Source organism: Lampris incognitus, chromosome 10, assembly GCF_029633865.1.
Source record: "Lampris incognitus isolate fLamInc1 chromosome 10, fLamInc1.hap2, whole genome shotgun sequence".
Taxonomy (NCBI): Eukaryota; Metazoa; Chordata; class Actinopteri; order Lampriformes; family Lampridae; genus Lampris; species Lampris incognitus.
In genome coordinates, this window is record NC_079220.1 from 18,377,988 (window position 1) to 18,387,714 (window position 9,727).

Below are 9,727 nucleotides of genomic sequence, written 5' to 3' on the forward strand. Positions count from 1 at the left end.
CTACATCTATGATGTGTCACACGCATAACTGTAAGTTTAATTTGTGTGTTAATCTCTTGAATTGAACTGCCTAAGGATCCAAAAGGAATTTCAGTGAAAATTGATAGTACAGTTGTATCGTATCGTATCGTATCGTATTGTATCGTACTGTACCGTACCGTATCGTACTGTATCGTATCGTATATTCTACGTATATGTGACTTTATATGCAAATCAAGTCTATACAGCAAAGTTGGAATTCATTTGCATTTTATGTGGCTGAATGGCACAAATCAGCGGCTTTGGTTGACCAATCATCGTTATTGCCTTGACAAAGCTATAGTCGAATGAGATGAAGGAAAGCGCCAGAGTTAGTGAAAGATAATGATGTTGATGGAGTTCAGTAGAAACACAAGGAAGTCTCTGATTTGAGATCCTCTTTGGAGAGACAACCCTATTCAAACTAAACTCTTTTTCTTTTTTCTTTTTTTTTCATGACCAGTGTCTGAAAAAATTGCCAGTGGAAAGACTGAGCTTGGTCCCAAAATGCAAATTGTCGTTCATCTGCAAATGCAATTTGATTCAGGATGGAAGTCTGATCTATCACTTTCAAAAACAACCAGAAAACAAAGAAAAAACCAGGGGTGTCCGGGTGGTGTGGTGGTCTATTCCGTTGCCTACCAACACGGGGATCACCGTTTTGAATCTCCATGTTACCTCCGGCTTGGTTGGGTGTCCCTACAGACACAATTGGCCGTGTCTGTGGGTGGGAAGCCGGATGTGGGTATGTGTCCTGGTCGCTGCACTAGCACCTCCTCTGGTTGTTCGGGGCACCTGTTCAGGGGAGAGGGGGAACTGGGGGAATAGCGTGATCCTCCCATGCGCTACGTCCCCCTGGCGAAACTCCTCACTGTCAGGTGAAAAGAAGCAGCTGGCGACTCCACATGTATCGGAGGAGGCATGTGGTAGTCTGCAGCCCTCCCCGGATTGGCAGAGGGGGTTTGCAGTGACTGGGACAGCTCGGAAGAGTGGGGTAATTGGCCGGATACAATTAGGGAGAAAAAGGGGGAAAATCCAAAAAACAAAATAAAAGGACATTGAAGCATAAACGCAATCAATAAATAATGAAATAAAAAAGCAGACCTGGGTAAAAAAACCCAGAATTGAGCATTAAGGCTTGCAGTTACAGTGGTGTGACCAACATGATATCACAGAAATACATGAAATGACCACGACCTTTCAACACTCACATTACGTGGTGGTGGCACATAATGTGTTAAAATTACGTGCTGGCACCATGGAAACAATGCCAATGGAAAAAACACTGAATTGTGTGTGATATAACTTATTTTGATGTAAAGAGGTTAGGGTTAGGGTTTTTAGAGAACAAAAAAAAACCGTAACTAAGGCACTATAATACATTCAGTCAAATGACAATTAAAATAACAATAAAATAAAATGTTGTTAACTAGGAAAATATTAAACACCGCTCGTTGCATGATGTTGTTGAATCAGGGATTTGTGTGTCCAGTATGACAAAGGATCCTAACTGACTTTCCATTGGCACTGTTTCCGTGGTGCTGGCACGTGATTTTAACACATTACGTGCCACCACCACATAATGCGAGTGTTGAGAGGTCGTGGTCATTTCACATATTTTTGTGAGATCAGGTTGGGTGTGACCTAGAGAGACTCATGCTGCCTGTTGTACCTACACAGCAAGACCGGTTAGTCTCAGCACATCAGCGTCATCTCTGTTTGCCTTTGTGTTTATCTCCTGTCAGATGAAAGATGTGTTCTTCTTCCTCTTCTTCTTGGCTGTTTGGCTGGTGGCCTATGGCGTAGCCAATCAGTCGCTCCTCTACTCCTATGACCCCCGTCCCAACTGGATATTCCGCCGAGTGTTTTACCGACCTTACCTGCACATATTTGGACAAATACCTATACATGAAATGGACGGTTAGTGGCTCAGCCTTCCTCTCTCTTGCCCCAGCATGTTTGAAAGACACTCATTCTCCCTCACATCCATATATGTTAGCATTTTCATACTCTCATGAATGAAGTTCAGTTGATGAGGCAAGGTCACTGTTGGGCAGGGGCATTCAGTTTCTATAGGTCTCATCCATAGCATAAATGTATATATTAAGTTTTTAATAAGTCTTCATATCCTCATATATCCTCAAACGACTATATCTTTACCCTTCCTAACTAGCATTTTGTCTGCCATCCAGCTGATAAATTGGAGAATGTGAACTGCACAGATAACGTCACCCTGATCAAGGCTGGGGCTGAGCCATGCATGAGCACCTATGCAAACTGGCTGGTTGTCATCCTGTTAGTCATCTACTTGCTGGTCACCAACATCTTGCTGGTCAACCTGCTCATTGCCATGTTCAGGTATTCTGAACTCTCAACTTACCCAAATTGAACAGGTTTCAAACAATGTTTAGTTCTAAACATCTAAACACTTCACAAGATGGGCAGGGGAAAAGAAGCTTTGTTGTTTGATATGTGTCGATTTCCCTGTCCGCAGCTATACCTTTTCCAAAGTGCAGGAGCACAGTGATACCTACTGGAAGTTCCAGCGCTACAACTTGATTGTGGAGTACCACTCCAGGCCCTGCCTGGCCCCGCCCTTCATCATCATCTCCCACCTCCACCTGTTCATCAAGAGATACATTCGCCACATCCCCTCAGTCAAGATCAAACACTTTGGTGAGGAAAGCAACAGGTAACAGAGATGGTTGGTGGAAGAAATGGTAGTTAAGATTATGACAGCGATGAGAATTAGTGGTAGAAATGATGGAGAGATGGTGGAAGAGCTGGTAGTAAAGGTTATTGTAGAGATGATGTCAGAGATTATTGTAGAGATGTGGTAGAGACGATGGTAAGCATGATGGCAGATATAACGATAGAGATAGTGATAGAGATGATGGTGGACATGATGGTGAAGATGGTGGCAGATGGTAGCAAAGATGGGAAAAATGGTGGGCAGGGGGCATCCAGGTAACATAGCGGTCTATTCTGTTGCCTACCAATATGGGGATTGCCTCTTTGAATCCCCGTCTTACCTCCGCCTTAGTTGGGCGTCCCTTTTGACACAATTGGCCATGTCTGCGGGTGGGAAGCCGGATGTGGGTATGTGTACTGGTTGCTTCACTAGCGCCTCCTCTGGTTGGTTGGGGCGCCGGTTGGGGGTGAGGGAACTGGGGGGAATAGCGTGATCCTCCCACGTGCTACGTCCCCCTGGCAAAACTCCTCACTGACAGGTGAAACGAAGCAGCTGGCGACTCTACATGTATCGGAGGAGGCATGCGGTAATCTGCAGCCCTCCCCGGATCGGCAGAGGGGGCGGAGCAGTGACCGGGACGGCTCGGAGAGCGGGATCATTGGCCAAGTACAATTGGGAGAAAAGAGGGGAATTTTTTTTTTTAAATGGTGAGCAGGGAGATGTGATAAGGTAGGAAGAGCAGACACGGAAGCGATGTTGTAAGAAAAGAGAGACAGTGGCGCGTTGCGAGGCCTGGAGAATAAATTTGGGTTGGGTGATTCAAGAAGGTAACAAGTTGTAACAAGTTGTAACAAGTCACCTCTGTTTCCCTCTCCATCTTTTTAAGTTCTTGAGCTGCGGGGGAGAAAGGCCAGCCATCTCAACACGTGGGAGGCCATCCAGAAGGAGAACCTCCTCTCAGTTCAGAACAAACGGCACAGAGAGAGTGACACAGCACGGCTCAAACGCACCTCTGCCAAGTAATCCATTTCATCATCGCTGTGTTTTCAATCAGCCCATTTTCAGTTTTCCTTACATTTGTTATAGCAGTGCTTTTAACATGTTAATTTAATTTTATTCCATACCTGTACATTATCCCAGTGGTAGGTTGCCAGCTTAAGTTGGTACTTTCATGATAAGCAGTCATTTGAACATCAGGCTGTGCGTATTTTTGTTTTATGACACACTGAACAATGTTTAGTGTAATTTTGTAATTTGAACTATTGAAGGAATATAGTGACATTCAGAAATTTTCTCTTCATTTGGATTTGTTTGTTGGTAAGATCAAAATTTACGAGCCTTATCGGGCGTCCAGATGGTGTGACGGTCTATTCCGTTGCCTATCAACACAGGGACCTCCGGTTCGAATCCCTGTGTTACCTCCAACTTGGTCAGGTGTCCCTTCAGACACAATTGGGCGGGTGGGAAGCCAGATGTGGGTATGTGTCCTGGTCACTGCACTAGCGCCTCCTCTGGTCGGTCGAGGCACCTGTTTGGGGGGGAGGGGGAACGGGGGAGAATAGCGTGATCCTCCCACATGCTAAAACCCCCTGGTGAAACTCCTCACCGTCAGGTAAAAAGAAGCAGCTGGCGACTCCACATGTATCAGAGGAGGCATGTGGTAGTCTGCAGCCCTCCCCGGATCAGCAGAAGGGGTGGAGCAGTGACCGGGATGGCTCAGAAGAGTGGGGTAATTGGCCGGGTACAATTGGGGGGAAAATAGGGAGAAAAATCCCAAATAAATAAAAAAATACAAATAATTTTTTTTTTAAATTATGAGTAATAAAAAGAATGCCTGTGCTACATAAAAATGCACAACAGTTAAATTTCTTACTTTTTCATTTCTTTCATGCGACATGCAAATCAGTTGTTCTTATGTGATCTTTTTAAGGCTATGGTCTTTTTCGTTAGGTTACAAAGTGTGCTTTTTGAAAAGAGCAAACAGAAAAATAAGTTCATCAAATCGTGAACATGGGCGAAACAAAAACACAGCAATTGAAGCAATTGAAGATTTAAAGAAGAACTTCCATAAGGTTAAGTTCAACAGTCTACTGGATTTCTGCTCCTTGCCTTTATGCTTGATGTGCAACCCTAAGAAATACTGACGAGGCCCTAACTGGATAGCATGGATAAAGGCGGAGAACTGAGCTGAACTCGGGTGTGAGTGACAGTCTAGCTGAGGTTGCGGCTTCTTTTTCTGCAGGGTGGACAGTGTCCTGAAGCAGATGTCAGAGATCCGCGAACATGACCGAAGACTAAGAATGCTAGAGACAGAGGTCTGTACGGGCCACTGCAAGCCCCAGTTATACCCCTCCACGTGCAACCCCCAATCCATCCACCCATCCACTCCTCTATCTATCTATCTATCTATCTATCTATCTATCTATCTATCTATCTATCTATCTATCTATCTATCTATCTATCTATCTATCTATCTATCTATCTATCTATCTATCTATCTATCTATCTATCTATCTAAGTACGAGTGTGTGTGTGCGTGCACATGTGTGTGTGTATGTACTCTGTGCTCCTTTGGTTTCTCTGCATATGGACTGCAGCTGTCACGTCTGCCTGTTCAGCACTGTTCAAGCCTCATCCGTCACTATCTCTCAACAACTCTCTCTCTCTCTCTCTCTCTCTCTCTCTCTCTCTCTCTCTCTCTCTCTCTCTCTCTCTCTCTCTCTCTCTCTCGCTCTCTGTCTCGCTCTCTGTCTCTTAGTTGGAGTATTGCTCCAGCGCCCTCTCCTGGATGGTGCAGGCGCTCTCTCAGAGTAATCTGATAAAGACCACACGTCCGCCTCCAGTCCTTAGAGGTAAGGTCGCAGCCGCTCTCGCCTCTCAGTCTCATGCACCTAATATGGGTTTGACTTGAGAAGTATGAAAAACTGTGTCCCTCGATCATGACGTGTTCAAGACGTCTAGGAGCCTCTCTTGAGATCAAAACTCACTGGAGCGCTCTCACCACTCAAAATATGAATGAAAGTGAAGCGGAGGGCCCAATGTCCTAAAGCAATTAAGACATTAATAATATGTTTAACTTACAGCATGCATTAATGTATGATTACCTGATTACAACCAATATCAGATTTGTGTTGACACTTTCACTCCATAACTGAGTGATAATAACTTGTGTTTCCAATTTTTGCAAAAGTAGGGAAAATGGATTTGAGAGACATTTTAAGTCATTATTGTGCCTTTTGGCTCTATGGTACGTGTTCAGCAACACTAAATTGTAATTTGTGGTTTTATGTGTCATATGACCAGACCATTGAACTCATTGTTGGATGTTTTGAGGTGTCTCACTGAAGATTTGCCATTGTGTTGTGCCTGAGCTCTGTTTCTTGTGTTTTGTAGATGTGACTCCCCTCTCTCCGACCACCTGACTCACTGTCATCTCATGAGAGCACTTCTAATACACACAGTTTACACAGGGCCAAAGAGTCTCGGCAGGCAACTTCAATGCAGATCATTTCATTTCCCCATCTTTCATTTCTATTGCTATGTTGATTGTATTTTCATGGACTGGACAGAATTAATGAGGACCATTTCTGTTTATTGTTAAATCAATGTATGACATTGTTATAGTGTTGGAAATGTTTGTGATCCCTCTGTAGTGGTTTTTTTTTCTTCAAAATAAGCTTGATAAATGGTAACTCAAGACATTCTTCTATAGAAATTGGACAAATTTGATAATGATTTGAAAGACATCCTCTCCTTTAAAATGGCAATGGAAGTCTTTTATTATTATTATTATTATTATTATTGAGCTGTTAAATATTACTTTATAATTGCACAGTTGTGAAAGAGCAATGAGGAAGTCTGCCATATTGTTTTTATCCTTTGAGGATTTTTTTTCCCTCCCGAGTCCAAAAATGTGTTTTTTTGTGCATTTCCAACATAGAAAGAGGAAGATAACTACATGTATTTTTGAGCTTCTTTCTGTCCAACAGAATTTACATTGTTTTAATAAATTTCTAAGGTTATTGCCAAACTGCTCTACTTTTTTTTTAATTTACTTGTGATGAAAGAATAGTCGAATATAATTGTCAGTTTCATTTCCATGGATTTGCAGCAAAATTCAGATGGTAATCAGGTCACATACTTCGATTTGTATTGTCTTAGCTTCGGGGCACTAATTTTGTACTTTCAAATGAAAAACATTCATCTGGTTTATTGCTTGCCTTACTTTTAAGAGTCTCTATGTATCTAAACCTCTGGTATCTCTGTCGCCGTATCCTTTTTTCTTTTTTTCTTTTTTCTTTTACAAATGGAGGGGGCTCTATATTCATTAACACAAATTCCGTGCAGCATCGGAGCTATAATTTAATCCGCTGATAGTCCCCTCCTCTCCTTGCCAGCTCTATCATGGAAAAGGACTTCCTTCTTTAGCCAATCCTTACATGGACAAAAGTTGGGCTGGATGGAGGTCTGGATCCGCCTGAGACAGGCAAACGAATCCACCTCTGGAATGTCACTGCTGGCTGGCGAATGGCTCAAAGTACCTCACTCACTATCCTCTTTTCACCTCTCTGTGACTGACGTGTAGCAGTCATTCCTTGAGCTTTTTTGGTATTTACACCACTAATGCCATACTTGCTCAGAAAGGTCTTTTCTCCAAGCTTCTACGTACACTTACCCATTTCCTCCTCTTGAATCTTGGCAGAAGGGGAACCGGGACTCAGACAAATAATACGAGGTATTCCAGCTACTGTTTTCCAAAACAAATGAAAAGCAATACATTTTCTCAAATGTCAATTCTGGGGAAGGGGCAGGGCTGACAGTATTTGGAAATTATGGCCGTTAAATATATGGGTCAAGGGCTCTTAACAGCTTGAGCCAGGTCATCCAAACTGCGAAACAAGAAATGTCTTTGACATGTCAGAGTACATCTCCACTTTCAGCCACTTTGCACTCTTGGAATCCATATCCCCGCTCTGCTTCTCTCCTTCGCCTCTTCCACCTCAGCTGTTATTCAGTGTCAGTGGTCTCTTACTAGGTGCACAACACGCTTCCTCCCAAACTCATGGCCATTTCCTGCAAAGACTAAATAGGTTAACGTCTCAAGAGCCTTAAATGATGGCTAACCAGTTTGAGTCCTTGACAGCACAACACTTGAACCTGTAGTATGTTAAGTGTGTGGACTCAGAATGAGAATCAAGGACAAACACAAATAAAAAGCTCTGCACCTTTCCTCTTCTTCCTTTGTCTCACTGACTGACAGTCCAGGGAAATCACTCACTCACTCACACACACACACACACACACACACACACACACACACACACACACACACACAATATTTATCCCTTACCCCTCTTCCTTTTCTCACACAATTATCTATCTATCCATTATTCCCACCTGGATAATGGCTAGATAGATACAGGCAGACGATAGATAGATAGATAGATAGATAGATAGATAGATAGATAGATAGATAGATAGATAGATAGATAGATAGATAGATGGATAGACGGATGGATGGATGGATAGACGGATGGATGGATGGATGGAGGGGCCATGAGTGTAAAGGGTATGTTCCACACAGGCAAAAACAACATCATTAATGTTTCTTGCCATTGTTCAGTGGATAGTAGCAATAACATAAATGATGTCCCATCCAGTCAAAAACTCAAATGTGAACTTTTTATCTGCCTGAGCCTCAGAAAATTCTCTTGAACAGTCTCCAGAGAAATTTCTTTCTTTTAACCACATTTTTCAATCAATGTGACAACTAGTTTAAGTTGTTTTAGATGAACTTCTGGACTTTATTAGAATCGGTGGTAATCACAGTGATAAGATAATGCTAGTTAACTGACTAACTAACTTAAATTAACTTCTTCTTTCAGCTTGTTCCCTGTTTTTCAGGGGTCGCCACAGCAGATTTTATAGTTTCCATTGGTACCGTGTGAGAGCACAGCACCAATGGTGGCCATTGTTAACTCGGGCCTTGACCGATCCAGTATGGTCTTGTCAATCCGCATACAGATTTGGCAAAATTTTATGTCAGATGCCTTTCCTGACACAACCACTAACCTTGTAGACTATACTATACTATACTACTATACTATATTACACTATGGACTATGAACTGACTTACATTAACTAACTAATGCAATTTGGCTAAAAGAGCAAAATGTAAGGCCAAAGGATGGGTGACAGGTAAATGTAATAGGATAAGGAAAAAATTACAATAACTATTTTAAGAACAGTCACTGAGCTGTTGAATTGCCAGGTTTTGAAGGAGTCATCATATGTGAGATAGTCTTAATAGTCTCAGTTGTCACTGGTTTTAGCGCAGCATAGAGCAAACTAAGGGGGTTAAGTTTCTGGAGTTTCTTTCAGGTACACATTTCTGGCACCCACAATTCTTGACATTCTCTCTGTTACACAAAGTTTGTCATAAATCTGTGCCACAGGTGCCTCCATACATGCCATAACATTTCTCCAGGAAAAGCTTAGTCAAGTTTTTTTTTTAAGAGAGAGGGTTTAAGAGATGTTTAAGAGGGCTCCTGCCATTAACCTCTCTCCTCATAAGAGGATTAGGTGACATTGACGGTGGGGAATAACGGGGGGGGGGGTCCCACGAAAGAGCCAGGGGGTGGTCACATTACACTGACTCTGAGAGTGCATGGTTTTAAATAGAGTGGCTGTCAGCCCCACCCTCCACCAACTCAACTATTTTGGGGGTGCAGGTTTAGGCAGTGTGGAGCTGGCAGTGTGACAGAAAGGGGATGGGCCCATTTAAATCAGTATCTCAGACAAACCCCTCACTTCTGATCCACGGGACTGTTTGGAAGTGAATGACCAATGGTTTGGTTAAAATACTGGGCTGAGGAAATGCGAATAAAGATGAGGCCTTGTTGTTTCAAAAGAGAGCCAGTATGTATTTCCAGAATTGAGAGCACACATGAAAATAACCACCAGCTCCAAAATAAAGACACTGACAAGTTTTCCTTCTGTATCCTAAATTGCCAAAAT

At 42.7% G+C, this 9,727-nt stretch overlaps 1 protein-coding gene across 3 annotated transcripts in view; it reads left to right on the forward strand.

Moving 5' to 3' along the window:
- trpm4a (transient receptor potential cation channel, subfamily M, member 4a) overlaps positions 1–6,739 on the forward strand; it is a 52,286-nt gene extending 45,547 nt beyond the window's left edge. Inside the window, exons 22-28 of one of the 3 annotated variants that reach the window (XM_056287280.1) lie at positions 1,764–1,938; positions 2,211–2,376; positions 2,513–2,694; positions 3,597–3,729; positions 4,953–5,025; positions 5,469–5,562; positions 6,104–6,739. In XM_056287280.1, coding sequence (XP_056143255.1) covers positions 1,764–1,938; positions 2,211–2,376; positions 2,513–2,694; positions 3,597–3,729; positions 4,953–5,025; positions 5,469–5,562; positions 6,104–6,132 — 852 coding nt within the window. In that variant the 3' untranslated portion in view covers positions 6,133–6,739. Of the gene's footprint in view, positions 1–1,763; positions 1,939–2,191; positions 2,377–2,512; positions 2,711–3,596; positions 3,730–4,952; positions 5,026–5,468; positions 5,563–6,103 lie in introns of those variants that run through there. The other 2 variants (XM_056287281.1, XM_056287282.1) reach the window with 2 other exon arrangements.
- The last annotated feature ends 2,988 nt before the right edge of the window (positions 6,740–9,727 follow it).